Source organism: Vanacampus margaritifer, chromosome 14 (assembly GCF_051991255.1).
Source record: "Vanacampus margaritifer isolate UIUO_Vmar chromosome 14, RoL_Vmar_1.0, whole genome shotgun sequence".
NCBI lineage: Eukaryota > Metazoa > Chordata > Actinopteri > Syngnathiformes > Syngnathidae > Vanacampus > Vanacampus margaritifer.
The window spans coordinates 6,336,145-6,355,199 of record NC_135445.1 but is presented as its reverse complement, the minus strand read 5'-3'; the positions used below and the strand labels follow the sequence as shown (position 1 = coordinate 6,355,199).

General features: G+C 40.1%; 1 protein-coding gene and 1 long non-coding RNA gene across 4 annotated transcripts in view; one reads left to right on the top strand and one right to left on the bottom strand.

Annotated features, from left to right (window-relative positions):
• The window catches only part of nsmfa (NMDA receptor synaptonuclear signaling and neuronal migration factor a), a 44,247-nt gene that overhangs the window by 14,078 nt on the left and 11,114 nt on the right, over nt 1-19,055 (bottom strand). Inside the window, 4 exon segments of the mRNA XM_077542546.1 lie at nt 1,944-2,012; nt 5,335-5,407; nt 6,999-7,904; nt 8,587-8,648. Of these exon segments, the coding sequence (XP_077398672.1) occupies nt 1,944-2,012; nt 5,335-5,407; nt 6,999-7,904; nt 8,587-8,648 (1,110 nt within the window).
• On the top strand, nt 11,248-17,925 carry LOC144034035 (uncharacterized). Of its 3 annotated transcripts, none has more exons than XR_013288132.1 (2): nt 11,248-15,086; nt 15,722-17,925. It is a non-coding gene; the product is annotated as an uncharacterized LOC144034035 (long non-coding RNA). The 3 variants fall into 3 exon arrangements; XR_013288131.1 differs by having other exon boundaries at nt 11,248-15,573; XR_013288130.1 differs by having other exon boundaries at nt 11,248-15,630.

Sequence of the window (19,055 nt, the reverse complement as noted above, 5' to 3'; positions counted from 1 at the left end):
GAGGCTGATGTTCAAGACAATATGCTTAAAAAATAACCATCGCTCACCCTTTAGATGAAACGACGAAAGCGGCAAGGTGATATAAAAGCATGCTGCGATAACAGCATGATAAACCACCTGCAGACTGCAATTAAACTGTCTTTGTTGTTTAGAACTTTGGCTAAAAGTGGCCTCATTATGTTCGTCAGCAGTTATGAAAAAATAGACACGCACAGCAGGTGTCTCCTGTAGGAGGACGTATCCTAGTTTCCTTGCACAGACCGATGCTCTTTCTTTTGGCAAGCTCTCTTTTCATTATTCTAAATGCGTTTTTTACTACAACTGTTACCAACCACTGTAAAGAAATATCTTTTCCCATACACATTGCTTAAAAATTCTGTTGAACCACAATTCAAAAGCAATGTCTGATTTTCTTTGGATCATTTTCATAACATTATTTATTAGATTCAAGTTATTTCTGCGACCACTGTGGGTTTTTCTTTCATTCACAATTAGGTCGACGTGTGCAAATATTAGACATATACTATTATAAAATATAAATATACAGTATTGGCTTTACACGATCAGGATTTTTCGATCGATCACAATTAGCGAACGAGTTAAAAAAAAAAAAGATCATCTGATTCAATCAGAAGATGAAGCAATATATCTGATTAAAAAATATAGTACATTTACTCTACAATCGATCGCAGGGGATAGAGACTGGCCCGGCCCACGAATAGCAAAAAAAATACATATAATTGACACCAATTGAAATGCAAAGAAAAAATATTTAAAAAAAATAATGATCATGATGTCATTGATCGATTGGGATATTAAATGAAATGCAAAATATTGTCCGATGTAAGAATATGAAAAAAAGAATCTGATAATAAATCAATAAAAAAACAGGAACCACTGCCCATAGAACGATGATATAGAGAATAAAAAGGAGCACTGAAAAAGCAGGGATGCCTGCTAACACGTCATAGATCTTAACATTTACGATCCTTCAGTCTCTCTCTCTCTATATATCATTATATCTATATATGGCTGACTTTTCATAAAAGTCCTTTCTCAATACATTTTATCACTGCAAATAAATGTTCAAATGAATATGTATGAAATTCAATTAAGATGTCCACCCCCAAAAAAGTGTCTTAAGCCAGAAACGTTGAGGAAAGTAATGAAGTGCCAACTTATTTGGATGTGCCCCAAATTGAATGGATTCGTCCTTGGCCCAAGTTACACCTGTCAAGGAAGGCACTAATTAACTAACAAGCATACAAGTGGCAATGAAAAACACACACACACGCACACACGCACACAAGAAAGTTTGTTTCTTTAGCATGGCCAATTAAAACATGACACATCGACAATAATTGAAATATATTGGTTGGTTAAATTCAACAACTGTGCAGACTAACAACAACAAAAAAACACTTCAGCCAAGGTAATAAATACTTAAATAGCTGGTGTCAGGTATCAGTGGAGTTTCCAGTGTTCCCAAAAGTTCGTTGCGACCACTCACTTTGATTAAAGAACACGCAAGGCACGACCACACTGCAGATGGATGGTCGTGACACGGCAGAGGAATTGAGAAGCGCCCGCTTGGTGTCAAGTGTCCCATCTGCCCGTATGTGTGTGACACAGCATCTGAGCCCGAGTCTTAAGGACGTTAGCGCTGATGTCACCTCTCGGCAAAGTGTTTTTGGAGTTATTCAATGTCTCACTTTGTCCTCGTCGCCCTAACTAATGCGGGTATCTCAAACTTAAAACCAACCTCGTACTTTCCTACAAAAAAGAAAGAAAAGAAAAAAAAACGCCAACAGTGTGACAACCTGCTTAGAGCGTCCCCCCTCTTCCTCTCTTCGCCTTCGTCAGATTAGTCTCAGCCTTGAGTATCAGAGCCAGCAGACGAGCGCAAACAGTACGGAAGGAAAGCCTGACGGGATACTTCGTACCTCTGGTTGACTTCTGCTGGATCCTGCTCCCTCTCTCTCCTTTTTCTCGGGCCAAATCCCCGGAAAGCCCTGCCAGGATGTGGCACAGTATTTATGGGATAAAAGAGGGAGAAGCCGGCGTAGAGAAGGGGGGTGGGGGGGCGGGTGCGCGGAACTGGGTTGATGCCAGGGTCTTTAGCTGCAGGGTTTAGTTTAGCGGTGGGGGGGGGGGGGGGGTGCTAGTGACTGCAGGCAGCCGCTACAGCTTACAATATAGCGTCAAGTGTCATCACTAACTTACTGCTTCATTTTTGTCAGTATGCTTGGAATACATCAGACAATTCCAACAAGTGCCACAGAAAATTACCCAACTCACTTAATTGGTCCGATGACACTGGGGAACACAATTTTTGTTGAGTTACGTCTAACAGCTGTTTTTTTTACTTATTTTTGGGTGTGGAATCCAAAACTGATCTCAGTTTTCTTTATCATGTCAAGCATTCGAGCCATAGGAACGAACCTCATTTTCTTAAACACAATGAAATAAATAAATGTATGTAAATGTATATAAATAAAATACTAAGATGGAATAGTTAAAAGCCTCTCACCGGACTGTATCAGTTGTGGCTGTGCAACAAGCTGCCACGTAGCTGGAGATGAGTCCAATCTTCTTACTACAGTCTTTCTACAGTTAATCGGCGAATTTTTGCTTATCTGGACGGTAAGCTGTGGAGAAAAAAACTGACCGCACTTTTGGACGCAGCATGCCAATTTTAGTTTTAATCAGCATAAAAAAATTCAAATTGTTCTCCACTAAAATTATTGATCAAGGCAATTAATCAAATTCAAATTGATATCATAATGGAGTAGAATTGAATTTTCAAATCAGCACTTTCACGCTGACCATCTTAAGCTGCTTTTTCTCTCCCCGGAATTCATCTGCTAACGGGAGTACTACTCTAGAAAGACCCTGGAAGCAGAAAATCTGATTGGATGACTCCTTATTGTATTGTACTTCCCGCATAATGTTTACAGAGATTCCTAAAACGCAACAATATGGGAGGCCAGAAAAGTTTGGAGCAGATGGACGGACAGCGACGCACGAGCAATCTCGACAAGATTCCTCAAGGCTGACACATCATTATGTGTCAACCGTGTTGTGAAATGCATCACTTGCAATGTGTGGTTCAACAGCGATCAACACATTTTTGTGAAGATGATTAGCATTCCTCGCACAGACACTGTGCGAGGAAAGTAACCCTGCCAATTACTGTACCTAAAATATGTCTTTAGAATAATTGCTTATTATCATTATGGCTTGTTCAGTCTCCCGCAAATGAAAAAAAGAAATGTAACAAAAATGTAACAAGAGGAGAAAAACACACAGCAGAAGTTCCGCATGGTTATGAGATAAAGAGATTGATGGCCAACATATTTTTAACGTTGTGAGAATTGAGAAAAGTTGCCTCTACTCTTTGTAAAGGTTTTAATGTGGTCATACTTTGATCTTGGGATGTATTCATTATATTTTCAATATTTCCCATAACAACATTTCATGTCTAACAAAAAATAAACTGCATTCAGCCTTAACCTGTAATACAATTTTTAGTGGCTGATAGAAATTCTGGTGGTGTGTTTAGAGGAGATTGCTTTTGACATTCCCTCAACTGTCAGTTGTGATTGTATTGACCCAATCAATTTTTCAATAATTCCTCAGCATTTAGCTTGTGTAAGGAAAGCAGCGGTTGTGTTAGTTGGCTTCAATTGAGCGAGGACAGCTGAGCAAAATGACAGGGTTAGGCTTGGTTCTGTTAAGCATCATGTTCAATTAGGACTGTTGCTTATCTTTAATTTATAATAATCAGCTTGTTAAATTTACTTGAGAGAACTTGTGATTGTTCTTCGTGAAGAAAAGCAGTTCAGCGAATGGATGGATGGAATACGCTTATTTATATGTAGCGAGCTATATAGTGTACATACTGTGCACTCTTAAACATATCTCCATCTACGGTTTGTTTGTTAGCTATAAGTCAGGGATGTCAAACATACGGGACGATTTTGTAAAGTAAAAAAGAAATAAATAATTGTAATGTCGGACCAATTAATCAGCCGGCCACAATCAAAACATATAAATTCGTAATTTCACAAGCAGTCCTTAGATGAGCAATGCAACTTGTACATGGAATCGTCCTGGATTATTTTACACACAAACTAAAGATTACAGTTTGTTTAAAAAAAAATGTTTTAAAAATCACAGACCGACATAAACGTGTTAAATACGACACAAATTCAATTACTGGTAACACAAATACATATGACAAGGATTAACATCCTTATAACTTCATTAACTGTGCCACACAATGCATTCTGGGGAACATATGTATGCGAAACAGGTAGATTTAACACATCTGGAACTCATACAGGCAAAGTGTTTCCGCGTTGCATTTGCATTCGTGTTATTTTTTAGTTAAGCTCTGTAATTTAGGGTTGACCCACAAAGGGTGAAAATCTGTGTATAATTGGCGGAAATTGTTTTATAGTTTATTATTATTATTATTGTTTTTATATTGTTTTAAGTTATATACCATTATTTTCCCGATCCGGCCCACTTGGTAATATATTTTCCTCTATGCGACCCCTCAGCTAATATGAGTTTGACACCCCTGCTATAAGTCAATGAGGCAGGCCAAGGATGAAGGTTAAATTGCAGATAAAGGTTAAAAAAAAAAACCAGCAATTATTAAAATAAAATAAAAAACACAAAATTAGAAAAGGAGGGTATCAATACTCACGATATCCTGAGTTGTTTGTCCCGATTTTAATTAGCATGCAAGAAGAGAAGGGAAGAAAAAACATAGTCATCAGGGTGCATCAAGTCTATAAAAACACAGACAGAGAGAGAAGGAAAGAATTATTATTTGACCCCTCAAACCCATTTAGCGACTCTATGATTTAAACATTTGCAAGCATCTAACTAATAATACAAATATAAAACAGAATGCTTGTAAAAAATTTAACAAAAGAATATGAATGTCTACAAATGTACCTTGAGTGTCAAACTACTCATGAATCCATCACAGAAAGTGCTCCCGAATCAAACCCTACCAATAAAACCCTCCCATAATATTTAATATTATTATAAAACATATTATACAACACACTATAAATTTAAATGACATAATTAATGTGATGCATTGCAATTCCTTGACCAAGCTTAAAGGATCTGCGATTTGGCATTACTGCTTGCTAAAATTAAAAGTCACTGGCAAGCATTACAGGACATCCATCTAAAAGAATATAAAAATGACATGGTGGTAATGTAAGGCTGTACTCTGTATCATAACATTTACATTAGGTTAGAGCACAAGTGTAATGTGCTGTATGCATGTTTGTTTACATATATGCTTCAAACACTCACGCCTGCATGGTGGTTGTAGCGGTTTGAAATGAGAACATGTTTTCCTTGGGGAACCAGTTAGCATCATCTGCAATAAGAGACAAGAATGGCAAAGAATAAAATACAATAAAATAAAAAATGAACTAAATACTGGCAAAAAAAAAACCCACAAAAACCCCCGAAAAAGCAGTATGCTTGAAATATGAAAGCACAAAAGCGGCACCAGCACTTCACAGTTCAACACTCCACAAATGGAGAGAGAGGAGACACACGGGAAGAGATAGCAGGAAAAAAAGAGATAGGAGACAAAAAGTCAGAAAAATACAGGCCACTGTGTTACAGCCAACATCAAACCCATAGTGCTCAACAGACCAGTGAGGAAATAGATCTTGAAAAGGTTTAGCTTTACAATTAAAAACAACAACAAAAAATCTTAGGTAGTGTTATTTTCATGTTTACTTGAGGAACTACTTAGTACCAACTTTTTCACATTATTGTATGTGTGTTGACCTTAGCCTAATATCAGCATCTCAAACTGTATTTAACTTTTCGATGTTTACTCTATCGAGCTTGTGTTAGCTAAATATTAGCAATGTTGTGGCCAACATTTTGATTGCTAACACAAGTCAAGTTGTTAGCTAGTTGTATAATTCGGGTTTAGTTTTGTGTCTTATTTTAGTCATCATGTTAGGAGAAGTGACACAAGCACTAACTTTAGCCCATGTTAGCTGAATGTTAGCAAGATGTTAGCCAGGATTATCAGTGTTTCATATGACTGTGTCTTTATTAGCAATATTATCTTCAGGACTAGCAGTACAGCGTTTTCCTCACCTTTTCCACAAACATTTGATCAAATTTTCAAATCCAAATAATCCTCACAAATCAAATTACAATGATCCAATATCCAATGTTTTTCAATGAGAGGAGAGCTGCGTTTCACCAAGGGAAAATGCTGCATTCGATGAAAGCGGGAAATAGAGAAATCCCACTTGGATTGTGTCAGTTCAGAGGCAAATGTAAATACAAGACATATGTTCAGGTGGCACAATGTGATTTGGAATGGTTAACCAAAACAACAAACAATTTATTTAGTTACATTTGGTCCATTTGAGGGCGGAACCTGTACATTCCGATTTCAAATCCTCCTCGAATGCAGCATAAAACCGCCATTTTGACTTGTGACATCATTTCGGAATTGTCAATAGGTGAATTTCCGAGAAGTCAAGGCTGACTTTTTTTCTCTCCATTATTTATTTATTTATTTTATTTTATTTAGGGGCGGTAGGAATTTACACCTCTATTAAACCATTACGCATATATTAAATAAATCAATAATATTTTTGGACGGCGTATGTATGCCCCACAAGTGTGATTGTTTGTCAGCATGAGTTTAAAATTATTTTGTAGTATTTTGGTATTATAGTTGATCATAGTTAGGACCAGTATATTTAGGGTTTAAGCTATTCATTATGACAATTATAAATATTTGAGGGGGGGGTAATTACTCATGTGTTTTCACTATTAGTAGCAGGGCTCGACTTTTATTCCTTTACTGTATTCCAAAAGCTACTTCTTCTCCGGTCTGAAGCACAAAACCCACTGCAGGATCTTCTGACCCAATTCCAAAGCCATTTGTAATTTAGTGCCGCCTCTCTTCTGTGTGTCCCCTGCCCTCTCACCTCTCTCCAGCCCAGTCACCCGGTCCACACTCCACATCCTCTCTAGCCGTCGGTGCTGCTTGCCTGGCTCTCGGGACGCACTTTCTAGATCCAAGGACCCTTGGCTCCGAGAGGGGACGGTGCTGCAGGACTCGCACGCCAGCCCGCTGCATTCTGCCTCCCCTTTACCGCCGTCTCCCCAGCTGCGGATGTTGTGGGCGCTGACGGAGGTTTGCAGGGGGGGCTGAGCCAGATGATGGTGGTGGGAGTGGTGGTGTGCCACATGGTGGGAGTGAGACCCCGAGACGCTCATGGCTTGCTGGTTACTGCTTCCGCTCGGCCCGCAGGCTCCGCCGCTGCTTGAGGGTCCTGTGTGGTGGTGGTGGTGGTTGCCGTGGTGATGGTGGGTGCCGCCACCGCTGCCGGCGCCACGGCTGCTCCCCGTTTGTTGGTACTGGGTTGGAGACGAGGAGGAGGACGAAGGGGAAGTGGAGGGTTGGATCAAGGTAGTGTGTCCGCCTCCACTGCTACCTTTGGGTCCCACTCCTCCACTCCCTGACCTCTCCTTTAAAACATCCAGTTCCAGGCTCTCCTTGCTACCCCGGCCGCCACTCATCAGCATACCGTGCTGGGTGGTGATGGTATAGACACGGGCAGGCTGCAGAGTGCACTCCACGCCCTTCTGCTTGTCCTCCTCCACTGAGAAGCTGCGTTCGAGGGATAACCGCACCGGCTTACTGGAAACAGTTATGGACGGAGGCGGTTGATGGTGTAGACCCAAAGACGTTTTCACTACGATGTCCTCTGGAGTATCTTTGGAGTCCTTGTTGTTGTCGGAGCACAGATGAAGGTGGTTGTTATTGGGGCCGGTGGTCTCAGATGGCGACTCTGGGTCAGCACCCACCAAGGTTTCACACAAGAGATGAGCTAGAGGTTCAAGAAAGGGAAGGCGGAAAATCAAGTATCAAGTCACTGTAAAAAAAAAAAAAAAAAAAGGGAATATCACTTACGTTTTGTCACTCAAATTCTAAGTAAATTTTACAGGGAGAGTTTTGAGCACATTTTACCAGTTTATTAAAAAAAAAAAACCTCATGAACTCATGACCTTCAACTTGGGAAAAAGCCACTAAACCACCTGAGCCATGCCACTCTTGCTGTTTGCCACTTTACTGCATTGATGGTATGGCCATAATAAGACCAAAAAATTGGTCTCTAGAGGTACAAGTTCCGCCTGACACCATCAATATACTAACACACAGCAGGAGCGGCATGGCTCAGGTGGTAGAGTGGCTGTCTCTCAACCTGAAGGTTGTGGGTTAGTTCCTCAACCCTTGAGTAGCTTTTTTTTTCTAATAAACTAGTAAAATGTACTCAAAACTCCCCTTGTAAAATCTACTTAGAATTTCTGAGTGAATAAACTTTAGTAGGATTTTTTGTGTGTTTTTGTTTTTTTACAGTGTATGTCGAGGTGCTGCTGAGAAGTAAAGAAAAACCACTTCTGCGCAAGTCAAGGACAGAAGGATCACAACCCTGCTTGTCTATGCATGGCGAAAATGAAGGGGAATGAATGAACCAAACGACGGAATGTCAGGACGGCAAAAACGCTGACCTGATCCGTTTCGGTTGTCAGGGTGTGTGAGGGACAGGTACTCTCCAAATGCCCGTGCTGCTCTGTGGACAAACACACACACATAACGCCATCAATTGATGGGTGTGTTGGAAGGATGGGTGAAAAGCACCGCAAGCAAAAGGGTAGAGAAAGAGAGAAGTGCAAGCTGAGTCCAAATTATAACCTTAATTGTCTTCTTTGTAGGCTCACGCCACCCACAGATTAAGATGCAGCTGTTTTATCTGCATACTTCAGGCAGCCTCACAAAGAGAGAGAGAAAGGGAGAGAGAGTAAATAGAGAGAGAGAGGGACAGCGGGGGAGGACGCAGGGTGAATGGTTTCAGGTAGACAACATTTCAAAGCATGACCTCAGTTTACAGCAGAGGGAGACCATAAATATTTTGTTCTTCCGCTTTCTACATTCTCCAAAACACTCACACACCCTTTTGCTGGTAACTAGCGGATGAAAAATCTCTCAGCGTCGCTAGCCGAGTATCTAAATGACTCCTTCAGCCAAATATAGCTAAACCCTATTTCTGAAGTCGAAAGGACAATTCTTACAGTATTTTGCTTGTTGAAGCCAGGATGCCAAATACGCAATTAAGAGAAATCCCCAGATACCGGACCATAAAAACGGTCAGTATGGGGGATGACTTCAGAGTAATTTGTCCGATTTAGAAGCAAGACAGCATAAAACTACAAAATAAATGTAACAAATGAGACAGATGTGACAAAGAACTGCATCTTAACATTAGCCATATTATTTTAGACAATGTTTTTGTTGTTCAAATCCAAACAAGAAAGATGTTTTGTGACCACAGCAGTGTCAGCTAAAGGTAGATCATGTAAGGTCAGATATGAAAACAGACAAAATGTGTGACTTAACTGAACCCTGCTGCTTGGTGGGAAAGTACGCAATGTGCTGTCATTTTGGAAAAGGTCCAATAATTCAGCCTCGGGCTTACCCCTAATGAGACACATTTTGTCATTTGAGTGATGACATTGCTATGCAGCATGATATAAATGAGCAGAAGAACAGATGAATACACATCTCACCAATGAGAAATATTCAACCACAATAATTATAGGAACAACAGTCCATTATTGTGATGTGGAATGAAAGGAGGAAATGAGGAAAGTGGGTATGACTTAAAGGAATATAAGAGTTTGTAAAGATGGGAATAAAGGAAATAAGGGTTTGAGTAAGGATGTACAAGAATGCAGTGCTTCAGAGTAAACAGGAGCCAGCTTCAAGGACGAGATAAGACCGAAGGCCAGAAGTCTGGGGGAGATTCCAGCCAGAAGCAGCCCGAAAACAACTTGGCGAAGAAAGGACGTCCAATCATAGAGAGCTAAAGTTAAAACTGCAGTAACACATAGCCAATAGAATTATGTTAGGATGTCTTTGTCTTGTGTGATTTGCATATTGTGTAGTATAACTATTCACTGGGGCAACTCGGATGAGAATACGTCTGCTGGTGGCAACAGAGGCGTACAGAGCTGTATTGAGAGGGACCCGAGACCCAGGTGCTTGTATTAGATCTGTGTGTTAGGAATAAATCCACTCGTGTGTGAAAATGCCGGCTTCCTGATACCTTTCTATTGCAGAACGAGCATGCTATTGTTGGATGAGTGATAGTTTGGTAAGGTCACAAATTGGAGTCAGATTATTAACTTAAATTTATATTAATATAGCAATAAATTCCAACAATTATGGTGACGCCGACGTGATGCAAGAGAGGTAAAAAAGAAGTCTGGGACTTCGAGAAAACCACAAGAGTCTGGGACTCAAGGATCTGGGATCCACGTCCACACTCAGGTGACGACCTGAAAAAGCCACACGTCCGATCGGTTTTCCTCTTGGGCCCATACTCAAACAAGGTGAGCAGATTCCTTTTGTTTAAATTCTGCACATTGGCAACGCTAAATTATGAGAGGAAGGAATGTGGGACGTGTTAGTAGGGTATAAAATCTGGGATTTACCTACTCGAATAAGTTTGGAACTGTTCGTGGTTTGATACGGTTTAAAATCTGGGATTTACGTATAAAGTGTGGACATTAGTAGGGTATAAAATCTGGGATTTACCTACTAGAATAGGTCGCAACTATTCGTGGTTAGATACGGTGTAAAATCTGGGATTTACGTATCGATACGGTTTAAAATCTGGGATTTACGTATCAGTGTGGAAGCGGTGTGAATGTAAAAACTAAAATTAAACTGCAAGAGAAGTGATTAGGACACGTGCGAGTGGATTTAAGGATGGCAGAGAAGAGAAAGTGTGATGAGGGTCTCGGGTCCCCTGTAGTCTGGTCGGAGATTAATGGTCATTACGCTAAAATGGAATCACAGTTGATTAGTGGAATAGAAAGTAAGAGAGGAAAAGAAAGAGGTTGAGTACCACGGGGGATTGGCTTTTGGGTTGATTGTAGGTGTGTTATTAGCCGCTAAGTGTTGATCACACTTAAGTGAGTGCTGTTGTGTGTGTTGTGCTATCAGCGGTCTGTGTTGAACACACAAGACGTCTGCTGTGTTAAACGCCCGTTTATTGACGGTGCGTGGTGTGATATTAGCCGTCCGTGAATTTTTTACGTTCGAGGGCTGTGTGTTATAAGTCGCCGTGAAGATCCAGGATATATTTGTTGATCGCGCAAAAGGTATTTAATATCTGTTTCGTTTTCGTCTTGTTTGTGTTTGTCTGGAAAAAAAAAAAAAAAAAAAAGAAAAATATTTTTCTGGGGGGATTAATGAGAATAGTTTTGATCTGTTATATCGTAGTATCATAAGTGAGACGTCACTGACTTTATAAATATTAAAAACGACTAATTACTACATATTATGGACGAAAAAATTGACCGTAACTAAGGAGGTTTGTATAGACTTCCGGTCGAGAGTCAGAATTGGTCGCTAAGCGAACAGTGAGTTCATGATGCTGGACGCATTTCCACCACGGCGTCAACGTAAGTATGAAACTCTTTTAAATGTATGAATGCGCACGAATTGTGATAGTGGTTGGTTCTCACCGTTGTAAAATGTGGTGTGTTTGTGGAGATGATTGTGATTTTGAGAATGAGGAAACTGATGCTAAGCTAGCGGCTCTGCCAGCGTACAAGTTTTGCGCAGAAGAGGAGTTTTTGGTAAGATGCTACTGTGCGAATCTGTTTTTAAGGCTAAGGATGAGTTAGCTGCGGGCAGCCGCATCTATTAAGAAATTGGAACATAAATTGGATGAAGTGTTGACTGTGAAAGATGACCCGGGGGGAAAATTTGAACCAAGCGAGAGCTCTTGGCTTAGAAATGAATTGTTGAGTGTACGCGTTTGTTTGTTTGTTAAGCTCCATGGTGTGTTGTGGCCACGCGTTTTTTTCGTTGTTTGTTTTAAATTGTGCGCGACGTGTCTGTGTCGCAGCCGTAACGTTGCGATGGATTGTGCGCGAATAAGTCGACCTTTGAGCTATAAGTACGTGGTGAAGTTATTATTAGACGAATAAATGGTGTATTTTACAAATGAGTGCGCACTTCGGAGTGGTTTGTGTTCGTCTGTGGTTCAACAACTGAGACGACACTGAATTAAGTTGAGGAGGTTGTGTGTGAGTGTTTGTTGAGCCCAGTTGGTGAAATGTTTGGAGCATGTGTGGATTGTGTGATTTTTTTTTTTTCCTTGTTTGTGTGCCTGCAGGGAGTTTGTGACTGTTTGTGTGACTCTGACAATGGGAAAGGTGTGTTGTGTGATGTTCTAGCGAGATTTTAGAAATCAAAATGGCCGTTTGGTCTGTTTCTCCTCACTGCCTTTGTGGAGATGAGGAAAGTGCAGAAGTTAAGTGAATGGAAGTGTAAGTTTGTTTGAGACAGTGATTTTTAAGTGTAGGAAAGAAAGAAAAGATGGGTGGAAAGTAATTTTTTCCCTCCAAAATTCTTTGTCCTCAAAAAAGGGTGAAAAAGAATGGTAAGCAGGAAATCTGCATATTTTGAAAGTAGGGGAGAATTCTGCCTTTGTCTGTGACAATTTTTAAAGCTCTTCCCCCCACGCTTGATTAGGGACTAAAGGTCTGTGAGGATGGGGGCCGTGAGCTGCTGTTTTAAGAAGGTGGTGATTTGTACTGTTGTCTGTTAAAATTAAATTAAACTAAAGAAAAATGAAAGGGGGTGTGATAAGTTTAGTCCTCTCTCCCATTGTCTCCATTTGGGAGACTTGTAGTCTGTTGTGTGTGTGAATAGCAGGGGTCGTCTAAGGCAAAATCAAATTGTTCCTGTTGTGTGGATGGATATGTCATTTGTTTTTCTTTAAAATCTTTAACTGTTTGTTTGGTGTTGTTTTTGAGTAGAAAAGACTGGTGTGATAATGGCGTTTGTTTTTCGTATAGGAATGTAGAAAAAAATAGGGTTTTGAATGTGATTTTCCCTCCCCCTTTTTTTCTGCTCCTTCCCTGTGTCTTGGAAGAGAGGAGGGGGATTTGTGTGGAAAATAGGAGTCAGAGGGCAATGTGTCCTGTAATGGGAGCTTTTCTTTTTTCTAGGTAAGAGAAGAATGCGGAAAGATAAAGAGGTCTAGATGATAACTACAGGCCACTATCCATATTATTATTATTATTATTATTTTTTAAATCTGGTCTGTGTTTTTATAGTTGAATGAGTAATAAAACCAACTTTTAATATAGTTGAATAAGTAATAAAACCAAATTTTAATTGAAATAGACTTTTCATTTTTGATTTTTTGATTTCCCCTGCATCTCTGATAACTCATTCGTAGGTGTGAAAATGATTTAACCTTTGTCCTTATCTGAGTCCCATTCTAGAAGTCTGAGAAATCCTGGAATTTGAGACTTCCCTCCATGTGGAGGCATAATTTAAGGTAACATGTAATGAGTCTATGGTAGACATATGCGTAAATATAGTAATACTACTTGCTATAATGTAGAACATATTTAGATGAAACTACAAAATACATATTTTTTGAGAAAATTATTATTTTTTTAATTATAACAAGCATATAAATATCTTGCTATGATCTCATCTCCCTCTGTCTGTTCCGAGTGTATAAGTGTTTCAGGCAGGTTCAATCTTTGACGAGAGGTGTTGTTCTTGGGTGTCTCCAACGTGCTGGAATAACCTGGCTGTTGGGCACAGAGTGGACGGCGAACTGAACAATGGTCACTTTCGGGGGGGGAAGTGATCACACGGACTGCGAAAAGGATGGTATACTGCAAATCCGCTCGCCATGAGACTGTTCAATGACTCTTATGAATTATCTGAGCAAAATGTCCATCAACTCTTTGAGCAGACATCTCAAACTCTCATCACAGCCGTCCTGATGAAACTGTCAGCGGTCTCCAGTGACAGCTAAGGCCTGCTTTGAACTTTGCCCTGCATAAACTGCTATCAACAAGGACAGGAAGGAATATGAACTCCAGTGTGGACTCAAAGTTCGAGTCATCTGAGATCGGCCTTTGAGTCATATTTTGGTCTGTTTTGAGTACAGTTTGCACTCTGTACTGTGTCGGAAAAGGAGATGTGATCTATAGCAACGCAGTTTCGGAAATTGAGAACAGCTTGTGTGAATTAGGGTAGTATAAAATTTAGTCTAATATTTAAATACTATATTTTCCGTTGTTTGATGCTTGTTGAATTTGGCCTTCTATTTTTTCCCATTTCTCTTTTATAATTTTGGCTTCTCAGAGTGGACTCACTCAGATATGGAACACTTACGGCAAATTTGATGGTTAAATTTTTAATTTTGATTAAGCTCAACAGCACTGATCTTTGGATTCCACGGGGAATGCACAAAGGCAAAGTTCCCTGCTGTGTTTTTACAAAGCCCCCACTACTCTGTAGAAGAGGTGAGGTTAGTTAGCATTTTAAGAATACTTTTTGGTTGGTGTAAAGCAGGGATTTTGTTTTGTTTTTCTGATTATAACTCGTTTCTTTTATTAGTTGAGATGGCAGATATTTGGAAGATTCGTGACCTGCAATAGATTAATGGGGTTATTTTAAATCTTTTTTTTTCATCTCTTCCTGACCCTAAAAGTCCTCCGCTGCAGTATCTTAATTTACATCTGCTTAAGTTGGTTGTTTTTCTAATCTACAGAATTCAAATTTACATTACAAACTCTTGCCTCAAAGGCTTTTGTTTTTATGGCTCCTGGCTAGCTCAGCTGGAGATCTTTTTATAGTTCTGGTGTTGGCCAAATTGTCACAATTTGGTTGTTTTTTAATCTACAGGACACAAGGTGTCTGTTTTTCCTCTTTGAAGCAGCAATTTGGAAGCGACTGCAGTTTTCACATTCAGGTCTGAAATGATCAAAATTGATCTTTATCAGATGGGGGAATGACTGGTCTGTCTGTGTATGGTTGAAAAGGAAGTCTGATGTGAGAATGATTGGTCTGTCTGATGTGAGAATGAAGTTTGGTGTGAGGAATTTACAGGCAGCGAATGAAGAGGATGGGAGTTGGAAAAATAAGTTCTACAAAGATGACAAAAGACGACCCTTATAGCAGAAATACGGTAAGTATGTTCCATCTCAGAAACAATTGAAAAGTATAATTTCTAGAGCCCATGGAATATGCCATTTAGGTGTGGAAGGAACATTGACACACCTGGGTGACATTTTTTCATGAGACAAGTTGTTAAAAATGAACTGCAGTGTTTATTTAAGGTATAAGTATAAATCTCTTCTCAGACTGTTCATGGCCCGGCCGGACATGAATAGTTCTGAGTTAAGATGATGTTGTTTTTAAATGATTTACACTGCTATAATAAGAAACCAGCGTTAAAAATACAGAAATTTGATGTACGGTAAAGAGTAACATTATGCTCAGGCATTGGAGCTGTGGATTGAGACCACAGGTAAACACCCAGGCAGCTACCCTGAAGCTGAGATGATGTTCAGGACGGCGATGCTGAACGGCCTCCCAAATGAGGTGCAAGCGATTACAAAAGTGGTGCCATTACTCACAGTTGCGCCCGGCCCCAGACTTTGTGCCTGCCAATGGTGAGCTTAAAGATTGACTGCCCGGACGGGCAGGTCAAGAGAGGGAATGTGTCGATGGCGAGAATTGGATCAAAATCGGACTCGGAAGTGTCTGAACAAAATCGACGACGATGCAAATGTTTAACTTTATTGACTATTTTGTTTGCAGGCTTGTGCTTTGTGTGGACTATGTTAGCGTTTGAACATATGGTGCGGGATGATAGAAGTGATGGAACGAAAGGAGAACGAGTGATGGTGTATCATTCCTGTAATGGAAAGGTATGGTATGAAGCAGAGCAAGATGGTGGTAAGACGCTGACACAGACACAACAACTACTGTTAAATCTGAAGTGTAAACAACCGACACAGGTATTTCTATGGTCACTAATAATTGGCTCCTGATGGCTGAACAGGCCGCTAAGAATACTAACGAGGATTGTTTGGTATGTTTAGGTGCAAGACCAGTTTTGAAAATCATGGCAGCAACTGTTGTATCCAAAACCTGTCTCTTTGGTTTCCTGTATAACAAAACTCTCCAAGGAAAGTGCAGCCAATTGGATTAGGCCTTTCCACTGACAAATATGGAAAAGCAAAAGCCCATTTTTGACATCCATGTTGCACAACAAAATTTTACCTGCCTAAAGTTACATGGGAGTGGCCCTGGGATTGGAAACATCCAGGAGTCATGGTGTAATGAAAATGTGTCTTTGCCAGCAGGAATACCTCTCGCTTGGGCTGATGTTTGGCTGTGGTGTGGAGAGAGAGTGTTGTACGATAGGCTTCCCCCAATGCCTCAGGTAAGTGCGCCCTAGTAACGCTGATCATGCCAATTAGTGTGACAGCATTAGACATGGCTAGGATAAATTGGGAATGAGTTAGACAGTGGGGAAGAATCCCCTTCCTTGGGAGGAAGAAAAGGGACATGCAAGAATGGTTGAATGCAGGAGACCCCACATACATAGATGCAATTGGAGTTCCGAGAGGGGTCCCTGATGAATACAAATTGGTGGATCAAGTGGCGGCAGGATGGGAGAGTATTTTTCTGTTTATTACAGTAAACAAAAATGTGGACCGGATTAATTATGTCCACTATAATGTCCAACGATTGGCGAACTTTACCACTTCGGCACTCCAGGCAGTGCACGAGCAATTAGCAGCCACGTCTCTTATGGCATTCCAAAATAGAATGAGTTTAGATATGGTGTTAGCTGAAAGAGGAGGAGTGTGTGGTATTTTTGGGGAGCAGTGTTGTACTCTGATCCCCAACAATACATCTCCTGATGGTCGCCTTACTAAGGCATTGGAGGGTCTGCGCACGCTAAGTAATAAAATGAAAGAGCATTCAGGCGTGGACACCAGTTGGTACTCTGACTGGTTAAACGTCTTTGGCAAATATAAAAGCTTGATTGCATCAGTATTGATGTCTATCGCGATGTTTTCCGCTATTATGGTGTTATGCGGCTGTTGTTGTATTCCATGTATCAGATCATTGACTGTTCAGACAATGGAACGCACGTTGGGGCCACTACCCCCGGGTGGTCAGTATATGATGATCCCACAGAAGGACCCCCAGGAAGCGGAGACAGCTGTCGCCCTCCGGGAGTCCGGGATGTAAGTATGTGAAGGTGGTCTCAGGGACCTGCGGCCATGAGAGAGAGTGAAAGTTTTATATTAATTTTTATTAGAAGTGAAAGTTTTATATTAATTTTTATTAGAAGTGAAAGTTTTATATTAATTTTTTATTAGAAGTGAAGTTTTTTATAGATTTTTTATAAGAGTGAAATCTTTATTGATGTTTATTCATTTTTGATTGTTTAGTGTTTTTTTTAGCTCGTGTTTAATAGATTTTTAGCTTAATGGCTAGTGTTTTTTTTTTAGCTCGTCTTTAATAATAAAATAAGGTATGTGAGTGATGACCTCAGTCGTCTGAGGTCATGAGAGGGATTAAAGGAATATAAGAGTTTGTAAAGATGGGAATAAAGGAAATAAGGGTTTGAGTAAGGATGTACAAGAATGCAGTGCTTCAGAGTAAACAGGAGCCAGCTTCAAGGACGAGATAAGACCGAAGGCCAGAAGTCTGGGGGAGATTCCAGCCAGAAGCAGCCCGAAAACAACTTGGCGAAGAAAGGACGTCCAATCATAGAGAGCTAAAGTTAAAACTGCAGTAACACATAGCCAATAGAATTATGTTAGGATGTCTTTGTCTTGTGTGATTTGCATATTGTGTAGTATAACTATTCACTGGGGCAACTCGGATGAGAATACGTCTGCTGGTGGCAACAGAGGCGTACAGAGCTGTATTGAGAGGGACCCGAGACCCAGGTGCTTGTATTAGATCTGTGTGTTAGGAATAAATCCACTCGTGTGTGAAAATGCCGGCTTCCTGATACCTTTCTATTGCAGAACGAGCATGCTATTGTTGGATGAGTGATAGTTTGGTAAGGTCACAAATTGGAGTCAGATTATTAACTTAAATTTATATTAATATAGCAATAAATTCCAACAGACTCTATTAATATTAATAAATCCCGCTAGCAATTCTCATGCGATAATTCCCTCTAATTACATTCTTTGATGGCAAAACTAGTTAACAATTTTCCATGAAACTAAATGTTTAAAGCAAGGACCCAGTAAATTCTGGTGTGACATAATTAACCAACAAAAATCAGAATCATCTATAAGTGGAGCAGGTCTAGGTACCACATTCATAATTTATCTGCCGCTTTTGGATGCACCACTGGAAACAGATGCCTACTATTACTTGGAAGGGAACGATTAGATGGTTAGTGACAGATCAAAACAGAATTAAAACTCATTCACTGCCAGCTATTTTAGAAAATTTCAAAATTTTCAATAACCACAAGGTTTGAACATTGAGAATGTTTCAACTCGAGAGAAATGTCAGAAAATGTAAATGTCTCGATGAGAAAAGTGTATAAACTGTGTGGTGAGGGGTTTTATGGCCTTAAAACATTTATGATAAATGTAAAACATAAAGCTAACTACTTTGCGGATTTCATTTATTGGGGGTATTTTTTGGAACCTAACCCCAGCGGAAAAATGAGGGAACACTGTAAACCGACAGTTGAAAAATGTAGGTTGCACAAAATGCAGCCATTAGTTCCATGAAATCTCAAACTGTGTTTATTTCTTATAAAATGGGGCAATGATGTCATCCACTGGTGCTTGGGCATCAGTAAAGTTGCTTTCAAGTTTGCCATTTACAGTGGAGCATAATCAGATTCTCCCTCATCTAGCCCCGTTGAAAAAAATGTAATTGACAAGTATACTTGTCAATGGCAGGGAAGTGACAAGAACATGCAGCACTGTAAGACACAAATGACATCGCTGTCTATTTAGCACCCAGCACGGAACACCACGGGCATAAGATGATAAACATGTGATACACGGAATAGCAAGTTCGAGAAGTAAAGTGAGAAAGTGTCAAACTGTCAATTGAAGAGCCCAACATTAACGGTAGCTCAATGGCCCAGGGCCAGTTA